General features: G+C 39.9%; 1 protein-coding gene across 2 annotated transcripts in view; it reads right to left on the bottom strand.

Moving 5' to 3' along the window:
• The window catches only part of cc2d1b (coiled-coil and C2 domain containing 1B), a 74,538-nt gene that overhangs the window by 39,757 nt on the left and 21,156 nt on the right, over positions 1–13,625 (bottom strand). Inside the window, exons 4-10 of one of the 2 annotated variants that reach the window (XM_055641754.1) lie at positions 11,895–12,008; positions 8,634–8,771; positions 7,716–8,037; positions 4,655–4,764; positions 3,491–3,566; positions 2,621–2,725; positions 841–971 (exon numbers count right to left, since the gene is read on the bottom strand). In XM_055641754.1, the coding sequence (XP_055497729.1) occupies positions 841–971; positions 2,621–2,725; positions 3,491–3,566; positions 4,655–4,764; positions 7,716–8,037; positions 8,634–8,771; positions 11,895–12,008 (996 nt within the window). Of the gene's footprint in view, positions 1–840; positions 972–2,620; positions 2,726–3,490; positions 3,567–4,639; positions 4,765–7,715; positions 8,038–8,633; positions 8,772–11,894; positions 12,009–13,625 lie in introns of both variants that reach the window. The other variant, XM_055641753.1, reaches the window with a different exon arrangement.

Raw genomic sequence — 13,625 nt, 5'->3', positions numbered from 1 at the left:
GATGTGCTGGCCGTGGTTGTGCGCATGTGCAGGGGGACGATGTGCGCAGTGCACATGTGCAAGGCGGCCGGCCGTGCCGGCGGATGGGGAGCGGGCGGAGGGCAGTGAACCGACGGCCCAGACACGGATGGCGGACGGAGTTGAACGATAGGTGTCCCGGGTGCTTGCTAAGCCGGGCAAAATGGTATGGCATTTAGGTTGCTTGGCGGGACTTTTGGGTCGCCATTGGTACCCGGGCAACCGTTAATTTCGAGCCCTGGGGACTATGTATAAACACAGCTGTAATTTCTACATAGTGAAACCACAAGGTATAAAAATGGCCTTTAATAAAATCTGACAATGTGCACTTTAACCGCATGTGATTTTTTCTTTTACAAATCTCAAATTGTGGAGTACAGAGGCAAATATATAAATGATGGGTCCCAGTCATTATGGAGGGCACTGTATGAGGATTCTAAGATCAGCCATCCAAAGGTTATGCAAATAGGATACATCTGACCCATTGCTCACTCTTCAGTCTTCTGATTAGAAACCTTGCAACCACAAAGGTGTAGGTGATCCTTAGCATTTAGACATTAGTTGAATCAAACATTATGGAGGGCACTGTAGGCAGGTGGGACTATTGTAGGCACTGTAGGCAGGTGGGACTAGTGTAGATGGGGCATGTTGGTCGGCGTGGGCAAGTAGGGCCGAAGGGTCTGTTTCCCCGCTGTATGACTATGACTATTTATTGATAAGACAAGATTAGCAAAGGCACACTAGGTACCATACCTGAGCCAGAAATCAACATATTCCAATTAAATTGGAAAAAAACTAAAAAAATCCACATGATAAATGTACCTTTACTATTCTCTCATACATCCTTGCTTTACGATAATTCCCATCAGTTTTAGCTTGTGTTGCTGCAGTTTTGTATTTCTCCATTCTTTGATGTAGAGCTTCTAGAATGTCTTTGGGTGGTGGTGGTGTGCCTAGAATCACAAAAATAAAATGTCTTTTAATATAGATAATATAGATAAGAATTTCTGTTGAAACAGATATTAAAGGATGTTACAGCAAACGTAATGATAATTTGTTCGTTAATTTGCAGTGTAATTCTCTCCAAACCCCCCCCCATGCCCCCTCACCGGTACAATTGTCAAAAGTACCCTCTTCATCCTCCTAGCTGCATCTTTCTGAAGTCTGAAGAAGGGTCTCACCCGAAACATCACATTCCTTCACTCCAGAGATTTTGTGTATATCTTCGGTTTGAACCAGCATCTGCAATTCCTTCCAATGCATCTTTTCCCTTCCCTGGTGCTGTTGGTCATCTCACTTGTCTAACCCTGCCAGAATGCTGTCCATTTCAATGGATTCCCTCTAAATCTTTAAACTCGAGTGAATTCATACTTAGTCAACTCCATCTCTCCTCCAGTGGCAATCCTGGCGTCTCAGGTTTTGGTCTGATAAATCCTGTCCACTCCCTCACAGGTTAGTATATCACTTTCAGGAAAGGAGACAAAAGAACACAATATTCCAGGTGTGGTCTTACCAAGACCTTATACAGCTCCTTACTCTTACATTTTAAAACCTCTTGCTATGAAAGCAAATGTACAATTTGGCATCTTAACTGCTTGTTTCACCTGAATGTTTTCTTTCACAGGCACATTTTTTTTTACAATTTACACTTTTTTTCCTGTATACAAGAACACCCAATTCTTTTTACAATTAGATTTCACAATCTTTGTTTTTCCAACATAAGATAAATAACTGCATATTTATCTATGTTATACTGCAACAGCCAACCTTTGCCTACAGATTTTAAATAATGATCAAAAGATTGAGGGAGAAAGCTCAAGAGAGCGTTTATCATCTGAAAAACATGGCAGTTCACTTGGATGAAAGAGTTATTCAGGACCTTCAAAACGGAACCTGATGAATAATTAGGGGAAGGTAATTCTTAAGGCCATGGGGTAGTGGGACTGATTAAATTGTTCTAAAGAAAGCTAGTGAGATAATTGATTGAATAGCCTCCTTCTGTGACACAATGGATCTGTATTTCCATGGCAGAGCAGGCTTGGAGTTACCCGTCCTCCTCCAGCTGTTTATTCTTATCATCTCATCTGCTAGGATGCAAGGTGGTATAATCTTAAGCTTATTCTATTATTTGTATAATTCAGAAACCATACCCAAATATACTTAATCACAAATTGTTTAAACTCAAGGATGAACATACACTCGCTAAAAATACAAATGCCTTTGACTCCAAAGCTCACTGTGCGATAGAAATCAGGTATCATTCCTAAAGAAAAATTAACGCTATGAACAAAACCAAATTATTCTAAAACAAGATAAATTCACACTCGGTGCGCCATTAGTTTTATGAATTTGCAACAATGGGAAAACTTTTCAGCCCTTGCACTTAAAATGAAACTTAAGTTGTCTTTAAATTAATATTTTAATGTTCCTGAGATATTGGTCTACAGCTCATTTGTATATATGTTGTATGCAGAAATATGACCCGAGGGTTTTAACTTAATTAAGAACGCCTAGACTTCATTTTTCCAGTAAATTAAAAAATACATTGCATTTCAGTAATACCAATGCAGAACATTTACAAAGCATGCCTAACTTTTCTTACCTGATTCTATGTTGCCCTGTGGTTCAATTTTAGGTCCTCTTCCTTCCTGATCAGGAAGAGTTATCAAATTGGAAGGCTTTGGTGATTTATCTTGGACTGTGGTATCTGACAAAACATTTAAATAAACAGTCAGACATAAAAATGGATTAAAGGTATTATGTCACTTTATATATGATTGCGATTCTATTAAAATCTGCCAGGTTGGTTAATGAATATGCCATAAGGATACAACAAACGTTTCTAAATTAATAGACAGCCAGGAGCCAGATTGTGCTGTGTTGAGAGCTCCAAATTGTTGCAGATAGAAAAACAGCTTTGTTTGAAAAATTAAGATGGATTTTTTTCTTTCTTATTCTGATTTGCTCTGGTTAGTCATCCATGGATTATGACTGGTTGGGGGAAAAAAATTACATTTTTTTTACTATTTCAATCGTGAAACAGCTTTCACATGAACCCTATTTATGTATACTGGAATTGTTTGATTGTCTGACACATAAATCAATGTAATAGAAATACCATCTTGATGATTGATCTGGTAACATTTATCTGGCATCTCAATGAAAAGCAGGTTTTCCTTTTCTAAAATAAAGTTATGCAATCTTAGTTGGGCAGGGTCAAGTGAAGAGGCCAGCATTTTCGATAATAATACTTGATAACGATTAGTCCAATGCAGCCTTTACTTTGCAGCAAGTAATATGAGCTGTTTAAGCCATCTGTGCAGTAACACAATTTTCACAATTTTGTCCACGCAAATGAATTCAAGAATGAAGCTGATAGATTCAGTTTTGTTTTACTCCAACCTTTCAACACAAAACACTTTTACAACTGCTAAAAAATAATTACAATTCTACAATATTTATGCATTCACACCTGTTAGTGATGATGGCAAATTACTTAGATCCACTGATTCCCCGCTGTGCAAAGCTTTTATCGCTGTATCAAATCTCTAAAATAAACACAAAATAATAACGTAGACATTTAAATCTTCCTATTATATGTTGAAACTGGTGCACTGTTGCAAAAGTCTGTAAATTAAGCTATAAGCAAAACTCAGGGTAAATGTAAGGAAATGTTTTTTGGAAATTATATTCTATGAGGCTTAAGGAAAAATTAAAATTAAAGACACTACGACGTAATAAAAACAATATTTGAGATTTCCTCCACAAGAAGGTCCGGTGGCGCAGCGGTAGTATTACTGCCTTACAGCGCCAGAGACCTGAGTTTGATCCTGACTATGAGTGTTTGGCTGTACAGAGTTTATATGTTCTCCCTGTGACATGCTTGCACTTTCTCCAGGATCTCCAGTTTCCTCCAACACTTCAAAGATGTTCAGATTTGCAGGTGAATTGGCTTGGTATAATTGTAAATTTACCTAGTGCGTGTAGGATAGCGTTAGTGTGCGGGAGATCGCTGGTCAGCACGGACTTGGTTGGCCTAATGGCCCTTTTCCATGCTGTATCTCTAAAACTAAAAACTAAAAAGTGACAGCTACAGCAGGTAGAAAATACTACTCCACAGAAAGTCAGTATTGCCCAATTCATCTCACATTAGTTGACGAATAAACATCATGCTTTCCTGCAACTGCACACATGTCAGACTTCCAACAAAGCTGATATTCTAACAATCTTTGAAGATTTTGAATGCTATGAATTAGAATGATAGTTTCTTAAATATTTATTGTTTAGTTATATATGGAAGTGTTGGAACTGCCACATCAAATATCTCAAAAATGTTTTATTTGTTTAACTGTTTTTAGATAAAATAAGAAAACCTTCAAATTCAGATTTTATATGAGAGAACATGTTGTTTTTGAGATATGGCAATTTCAAAGTGTACTGCAGTAGTAAAGCTTTTCTCTTTCAAAGCTAAAAAAAGAAATTATTGTTAAAAAAACAGAAGATCAGATTAGAGTTTAATTGCCAATTTCTCATTCAGGAATCTTCAGAGTAGAATACGTTCATTATTTTGAAACAGCACATCAAATGTTAATAGATTCACTAAAAATGACAAGGGTTTTACTTTGCTGATTTTTACATATTCTAGAGCTTTTGTGATATCTCCTTGTTGCTTTGCTTTCAGTGCAGCCAACTTATATTCCTTCTGTCTTCCAATTAACAGCTCTTCCGTCTTTGAATCATCACACCCTGCAAAACATTAAATAAAATACTGACTTTAAAAATCACTATACGATTGACATATATAGCCAGACGGTTTCAGACGACTACTTCAGGTTATTTCCTAATTTGGTTTGGTGTTTAATCCAAAACTGATTTTTTAATTTTACTATATTAATATATTTATGACTGCTCCTGCTTCCAGCACTACTAAATGACTTTCAGTCACAAAACATATTTATCAAAAAGAATCAAAAGAATCAAGCCGTCCAAAGTGTTCACTCTCTTGACACATTCTGTATTATTTCCTCATTGTAGTTATTGCCTAATCATTGCCTGTGGTCTCCATGAATGCACTAAGGACTCCTAGATCAAAGGTATCAAAGGTATTTTATTAGTCACATTCACATACACCCAGGTGTAGTGAAGTGAAATGCGTTTTGCCATTTTGCAGAACACAAAAAAAAAATACAGACATAACACCTATAAGAGTGTTAAACACAAAGAACATCCCCCCCACAATGGCTCCCACTATGAGGGAAGGCACAAAGTCCAGTCCCCAACCCCAGTTCACCAATAGTCGGGCCCATTGAGGCCTCCACAGTTGCCTCTACGGAGGCCCGATGTTCCGGACCATTCTCGCCGGGTGATGTTGCTCCGGCGTCGGGAGAATCCTCCCAGCGGCTTGGGAACCCTGGAACGGCCGCTTCCGCACTGGAGGCCGCGGCTTCTGAAGCCAACAAGGCCGCGCCGGTTGGAGCTCCACAACTGGCGATCTCATCTGGAGATCCCAGGCTCCCGGTGTAAAGTTCAGCACCGCCGCCCGCAGCTGGTCGCTCCACAGTCCCGCAGCTCCACGATGTTTTACCCAGCGGTCTCAGCTCACCGGAGCTCCAGCGCGGCGACCTGGGCAAGGCATCGCCTGCTCCGCGATAGTGCTCCAGCGCTGTGCCGCCGCCGAAACCGAGGTTCTGGGCGGTCCCCAACAGGAAACGCCGCTCCAGGCCCACTGGTAGGCTGCGAGGACGGGTCGAAGCTGCAGCCCGGAGAAAAGCCACCTCTCTGACCAGTTAGGGACCCTGAAAGGTAGTTTACTCCTGCACCGATTGTTTATTGTATATTGCCATTACCAGATGTAAAAGCTGGCATGCAGGGAGATTTTAACACATTACAATTGAAGAAAATAGCTTAAAATGTAAAAAATAATTTAAATAATTGGTGCCCAACACCTCAAAGTGTAAATAATTAAAAAAATAAGCAAAGCAAAATAATATTTAAAAATAAGTAAAGCTAAATAATTTAATATGTAATGGATAGGAAGGAATTGCAGATGCAAATCAAAACTGAAGATAGACACAAAATGCTGGATTAATTCAGCAGGACAGGCAGCATCTCTGAAGAAAAGGAATGGGTGACATTTTGAGTCAACACCCTTCTTCAGACTGATGTCAGAGGAAAGGGAGGTACATAGATAAGGGAAGTGTATAGATATGGAATTGTAAGGTGTGGAAACATGACAAAGGGAAATGCAGAACAGATCATTGTTAGTTGGAAGAAGGTAACTAAAAAGCAAACAGAGATAAAATGTAGTCAGAGACAGTAAGACTAGTCGGAGAACTGGGATAGGGGAGAGATGGAGAGGGAGGGAAAGCAAAGGTTACTTAAAGTTAGAGGTCAAAGTTCATACTGCTGGGGTGTAAGCTGCCCAATCAAAATATGAGGCGATGTTCCTCTAATTTGCGCTGGGCCCCACTCTGACAATGGAGGAGGCCCAGGACAGAAAGGTCAGTGTGGGAATGGTAGTTAAAGTGTTTAGCAACCCGTCTTATCCTTTGCTCCTAATCAATTTAACCTGCATTGGATTTAAGAGGCATATAATGCTGAAAAATGCTGGGGAATGTAGCGACTGGGCTTGGCCACTAGACTCCATGAAACCAAGCATCTGAGTAACCTAACATATTTGGTCTTCCAAGGTAGACAAAAAAGCTGGTGAAACTCAGCGGGTGAGGCAGCATCTATGCTGGAAAAATTGAAGGTGGACAAAAAAGCCAGAGAAACTCAGCGGGAGCATCTATGGAGCAAAGGAATAGGCAACGTTTCGGGTTGAGACCATTCTTCAGACTGGTGGGGGAGTGGGGGGGCGGGAAAACAGAAAGGAAGAGGCGGAGAGAGTAGGCTGTGGGAGAGTTGGGAAGGGGAGGGGAAGGAAGGGGAAACCAGGGACTACCTGAAATTGGAGGTTAATGTTGATACCGTTTTGGTGTAAAGTACCCAAGCGAAATATGATGTGCTGTTCCTCCAATTTGCGGTGGGGAGGAGGTAAAGCACCAAGTCTAGCATTTCCTGTGGTTGCCCTCGACTCCATCCAAGGACCCAGGCAATCTTTCGAGGTGAGGCAGAGGTTCACCTGCACCTTCTCCAACCTCATCTATTGCATCCGCTGCCAACTGTTCTACATCGGTGAGACCAAGCGCAGGCTTGGCGATTGCTTCGCTCAACACCTCCGCTCAGTTCGCAATAACGAACCTGATCTCCCGGTGGCTCAGCACTTCAACTCCCCCACCCATTCCGAATCCCACCTTTCTGTCCTGGGCCTCCTCCACGGCCAGAGTGAGTCCCACTGCTAATTGGAGGAACAGCACCTCATATTTCGCTTGGGTAGTTTACACCCCAGCGGTATAACATTGACTTCTTCAATTTCAGGTAGTCCTTGCTTTCTCCTTCCTTCCACTCCCCAGCTGTCCTACAACCTACTTTCTCCGCCTCTTCCTTTCTTTTCCCCCCTCCCCTCCCCGACATCAGTCTGAAGAAGGGTAGCCTATTCCTTTGCTCCATAGATGCTCCCGCTGAGTATCTCCAGCTTTTTTTGTCTACCTTCAATTTTTCCCAGCATCTGTAGTTCTTTCTTCCAAGTCTGTTAGCATCTGGAATCTATTGCTACTTAAATGGCAAAATGAAAACAGTTGAATTTGATACAGTACCTGAGCCATCAGTAATTGTTGCAGAAGACACATCACTGATATCGGACTGAATGGCAGTTGCAGATTCTGCAAGAACATTGTGAGATTTGGGCACAGAAGACGCCACTGGTAACACAGTCACAACAGGTTTTGCTGGTGTTGGTATATCTTGAAGCATTTCTGCAACTCTGTCTTCCACTTTTTCATCTTCCAAACCGTCTGCATTTAAAGCATCAGGTTGGAGTACTGGAGCACTGCTTTTACCACTGGCCACTGGGGGAGGAATTTCTGCTTCCTCTATCCTTTTACCTTTCTTTGCAGAAACAAGCATTGTTTGCAAAGTCTGTTAAATATAAGAATCAGTTAAAGACTGCATACATTATATCAAACCACAAACTTTAAGATTTCTGACAAAAAAATTTCAAAGGTTTTCCAATCACTATTCAAATAATTTCAGTAAGCAAAATATTTTCTCAATATTCTTTAGATGAACTACATTACTTGTAATGAATAGCTCCTGCAGAAAATTACAAAAGGGACAACAACATTGAATCAATTGTACATTAAACTGATATTTCTCCATTTTAGTATGCAGTTATGGAAAAAATAATAATTCCAAGATATGTTAAAATGTGAATGCACAAAATTGCTTAAAATATACTTGGAGCAGTGCTAAAGCAACATTAATCCAACCAAAAATACAGCTGTAAATTAATTTTAATTCTACTTCTTAACGATTTTGGTTAAATTGCTTGAGCCTCAGAATCTTTCTTTAGACCAAGCTTAGACAGATACCAGACTTCATAATTTGGCAAAACCAGCAAAAGTTTTCCCATCAACTGAAGCTAAAGCATCTCTGGAGACAATCTACAGAAAAGTCTAAATTACGTGAGCTTGAAAGTTACACGAAAGTTGAAATGTGACATTAATAAATCATACCTTTAGTCCTCGTTCATATCTTCTCATTTTTGAGGTTTCTCCAGTTTTCTTTGCGTTAGTAATTGCAACTCTATACATCTGAATTCGTTTTTCCAGAGTATCTTGTAAGCCACCAGCACTCGCAGAAACTGCACTTGACTAGAGAAAATGAAATAATTTTCAGTGCTTGAACAAAGAACGCCACAGGAAAGGCCATTTCACTCTTGATGATATTTAAACATCTAAGATTTCTCCCGCTCCAATAGCAACTGTTACCCAGCTGTTAGCATACAGTTTTAGTCTGTTCCTCATGTGTGCAACAATTCTTCCTTTAATCATATCCTTATTACTCACTCCACTCCACCCATTCATTTTATTTAAATTAGCTTTTTGCACCTCACTTTACAGAAATGAACCTGAGAATTTAAGATTTTCCTGATTGTTGCATTCCATTCGCTGTAATATTGCAGAAATAAAATACATTCTCTAGAAGTTATATTCTTTTGCAATTAGGAGATCAGAACTGCAAACAATAGTCCAAGCCCAGTCTAACTGAGTTCTGTAAACAGAAACAGTTCTAATTTTTCATTTTATTCTTCAAGAAATGTGCCTTGGTATGCAGTTCAATTAACCTATTAGTTTTGTAAGTAATTAAGAAATCATGCTTGACTAATCTTCTGGAATTTTTTGAGGATGTGACAAGTAAAATGGATGAAGGGGTGCCAGTGGATGTAGTGTATCTAGACTTTCAGAAAGCCTTTGATAAGGTCCCGCACAGGAGACTGGTGACTAAAATTAGAGCACATGGTATTGGGGGTAGGGTGTTGATACGGATAGAAAATTGGTTGGCAGACTGAAGCAAAGAGTAGGAGTGAACGGGTCCTTTTCAAAATGGCAGGCTGTGGCGAGTGGAGTGCCGCAAGGCTCGGTGTTGAGGCCGCAACTGTTTACCATATATATTAATGATTTGGAAGAGGGAATTAGGAGCAACACTAGCAAGTTTGCAGATGACACAAAGCTGGGTGGTGGTGTGAAGTGTGAAGAGGATGTTAAGAGGTTGCAGGGTGACCTGGACAGGTTAAGTGAGTGGGCAGATGTGTGCCAGATGCAGTATAATATGGATAAATATGGATATGTTATCCACTTTCGCAGCAAAAACAAGGGGGCAGATTATTATCTCAATGGGGTTAGGTAAGGGGGAGGTGCAGCGAGAGCTGGGAGTCCTTGTACACTGGTCACTGAAAGTTGGCTTACAGGTACAGCAGGCAGTAAAGAAAGCGAATGGAATGCTGGCCTTCATAACAAGAGGATTTCAGTATAGGAGTAAAGAGGTTCTTCTGCAGTTATATAGGGCTCTGGTGAGACCACATCTGGAGTTATTGTGTACAGTTTTGGTCTCCTAATTTGAGGAAGGACATCTTTGTGATTGAGGCAGTGCAGCGTAGGTTCACAAGATTTAGCCCTGGGATGGCGGGACTGTCATATGAGGAGAGATTGAAAAGACTAGGCTTGTATTCACTGGAGTTTAGATGGATGAGGGGGAATCTTATAGAAACATATAAAACTATAAAAGGACTGGACAAGCTAGATGCAGGAAAAATGTTCCCAATTTTGGGCAAGTCCAGAATCAGGGTCCACAGTCTTAGAATAAAGGGGAGGTCATTTAAGACAGAGGTGCACCGACCGCTTGTCGCTCTCTCTGCAGTTCCTGTTCGCTGAACAGTCAGAAAGCCATCTACACTTGCACCAGACTCCAGGACACTCCTGTGGTGCGATGTCTCCAGAAACACAGAGACCACCGCACACGACAATTCCTCAGAGCCCCCACCAGCACAGGCAGCATCCATCTTACTTTTGGTTACTCCTCACTGTGATGGAAGGCGAATAACCTTTACCTTCTTCCTCCTTTTCTCCCGCGGTCGGGGCGATCGAAACATCCGCTGTCGGAGAGAGAGAAGCTGCCGCAGTTGGTGTTTGAAGCCCCCGCAACGGGGCGATCGAGGCTCCCTCAAAGGGGGGCGGTCAAAACTCCTGCAGCAGGAGTTCCTGAAGTCGGTCCATAACAAAGAGGCCGCCAGCACCACGATGTTAGACCGCAGTGCGGATGGAGATACGATTGGAAAAAGTCAAATCTCCATCGGGAGAAAAGATAAACAAGTATCCCCCACCCCCCTACATAATACAAAAACTAAAGATCAACTAAAACATAGAAACATAGAAAATAGGTGCAGGAGTAGGCCCTTCGAACCTGCACCGCCATTCAATATGATCATGGCTGATCATCCAACTCAGTATCCCATCCCTGCCTTCTCTCCATACCCCGTGATCCCTTTAGCCACAAGGGCCACCTCTTAAATATAGCCAATGAACTGGCCGCAACTACCTTCTGTGGCAGAGAATTCCACAGATTCACCACTCTCTGTGTAAAAAAATATTTTCTCATCTCGGTCCAAAAAGACTTCCCTCTTATCCTTAAACTGTGACCCCTAGTTCTGGACTTCCCCAACATCGGGAATAATCTTCTTGAATCTAGCCTGTCCAACCCCTTAAGAATTTTGTAAGTTTCTATAAGATCCCCCCTCAATCTTCTAAATTCTAGTGTGTACAAGCCGAGTCTATCCAGTCTTTCTTCATATGAAAGTCCTGCCATCCCAGGAATCAGTCTGGTGAACCTTCTCTGTACTCCCTCTATGGCAAGAATGTCTTTCCTCAGATTAGGAGACCAAAACTGTACGCAATACTCCAGGTGTGACCTCACCAAGACCTTGTACAACTGCAGTAGAACCTCCCTGCTCCTATACTCAAATCCTTTTGCTATGAATGCTAACATACCATTAGCTTTCTTCACTGCCTGCTGCACCTGCATGCCTACTTTCAATGACTGGTGTACCATGACACCCAGGTCTCGTTGCATCTCCCCTTTTCCTAATCGGCCACCATACAAGTAAACGGACTAAAAACAAGAAGAAATGGACAAGACAGGCTGTTGGCGAGGCTGCCTCTCACGGCGCCAACCGGTGGTCAATTCCATGATAATTAAACTTCAGATGTTTTTTTTAATTGAATAGTTGTGGTGTTTAAGAGAACTCCAGAAGATGTTTTCATTTGTCTGAACTTCACATAGTGAATATCTTGCAAAACATTTCTAATACTGCAAAGATTTCTGAAATTAAAGATCATCGGTACTCTGCAAATAATACTAATTAATAAAGCCAAATATAATTGATGGTGGTGCTACAAATAAAAGTACATGATATAAGAATAATCTTTCCTTCTGTTTACCTGAGGATGAGATTCTTGAGGAGATTCTTGCTTTACTGACACTGAAGAGTCTGTGGGAAAAGATGAATCTGGAGATTCTTCCTCCTCATTCTCCACCACTTCTTTGAACTCAGCCTTAATTGGAAAATAAATATTTTTAATACAATTTAAGCAAATTCCAATTTCCAAATATATATTATTTTACACATTATCCAGGTTACGATTACGCAATTCATTACTACACCAAATTAACACAGCAAAATGCAGCTTGCTTAACAGAAATAAAATTTACATTGAAATACAAATAATTAATCATCTGCCACACTTTAGTCATTCAATAGGCAAGCAAGTATTTTGCATGCAGACTGTAGGTATTTTGTGCAGGTTTATATTTGTGGAAATAAAGAGACAATAGAATTAATAAATTTAATTATAAAGGATGCATCTTGTGGTGATTATATACCGGTTTAGCTATCAGACACATTGTTAATATTTTCAGGTTTCAAAAGATATTCTGCAAAAATGAAAATCATCCACAACTCTGAAATGTTTTGTACTTTTGAAGATGTACACATTTAATACATAATTACACATGTATTCACATTCCATAAATGCAAGCAATTTACTAAATATTTAACAAATGGATGAAGACGACGCATTTAATTATCTTTAGTAAACTAGCCAGTTTGGTTAACATTTAAAATTATCCTACATCATCGACTTTTTAAAGCACAATATGACAGGATGTTTTGCCAACATGTCTGCGTATAGTTTGTATTGGGTTTATAGCTGTTCTAAGAGACAGATAAAAATGATTTTTATTATTATGTTTTTCTTTTAACATAGCACCATCAGTTATTCATGGTTAGTTCATTCCTTCCCAACTATCTTTTGTCCAAATGGGAGCCATTGTTTGCCATGTGTCTTCGTTACTAATCTATCTGTCCAGCCTACTTCGGCTAACTCTGGGGTCTTCATTTCATTGTAACTTATTTCTTCAAGATAAACAACCTTTGTTGCTTGTTTCCAATTCAAGTTGTCAAAAAATATTTTATGTTATGATCACTGCTTGGAAATCTTTTACTTTGAGATCATTTAATAAACATACCACATTGTGTTTTAGAGTGAAAAAACTAAAAGCATAAGAAAACTGAAAAAAATGCAGATTTGGCTGGTTGAGAAAGATATAAAGAACAAAAAGGCAGCAAAGCACAATAAGAACTCCAAAGAGTGAGAATTAAAAATGTGCAACTGATGTTAAGATTAATCAAAAAAGCATTGATTGAGAGCAACATATGATAAATAAAAACAGCTGCTATATGCGAAAAAGAGAAAATTAACATTTTGATCAGTGTGGAATTTCTGTCAGCATTTAATGCGGAAGATTAAAGTGGAAGAGGGAAAATAATGTCAAAATATTTATGTACACTTTCAGAAGTCATTGGACAAAAGTTCGTATTAACTAAACAAAGCTTGTGGAATTGATGCAAGCGGCACTAAGGTAGCAAAAAAGGGTATAATTATGATTTAATGCATTTGTCTACTCTGCTTACAAAGACGGATTAAGGTTAAGCAAAGGGGCAAAACTAAAGCCAATTAATTTTAATGTAGGAAAATTTGAGGTCTTCGAGTTTGTACCCAAAATGAATAGCATATATTATAGCCAAGAAGTTCATAAAAATATAGGGCACATGGATCAGTATAATATCAGAACAGGGTACTGAAAAAGTATCCAATAAAGCTAATGATCTT

The sequence above is a fragment of the Leucoraja erinacea genome, chromosome 10, assembly GCF_028641065.1.
Source record: "Leucoraja erinacea ecotype New England chromosome 10, Leri_hhj_1, whole genome shotgun sequence".
NCBI lineage: Eukaryota > Metazoa > Chordata > Chondrichthyes > Rajiformes > Rajidae > Leucoraja > Leucoraja erinaceus.
This window is presented reverse-complemented; position numbering and strand designations above follow the sequence as displayed.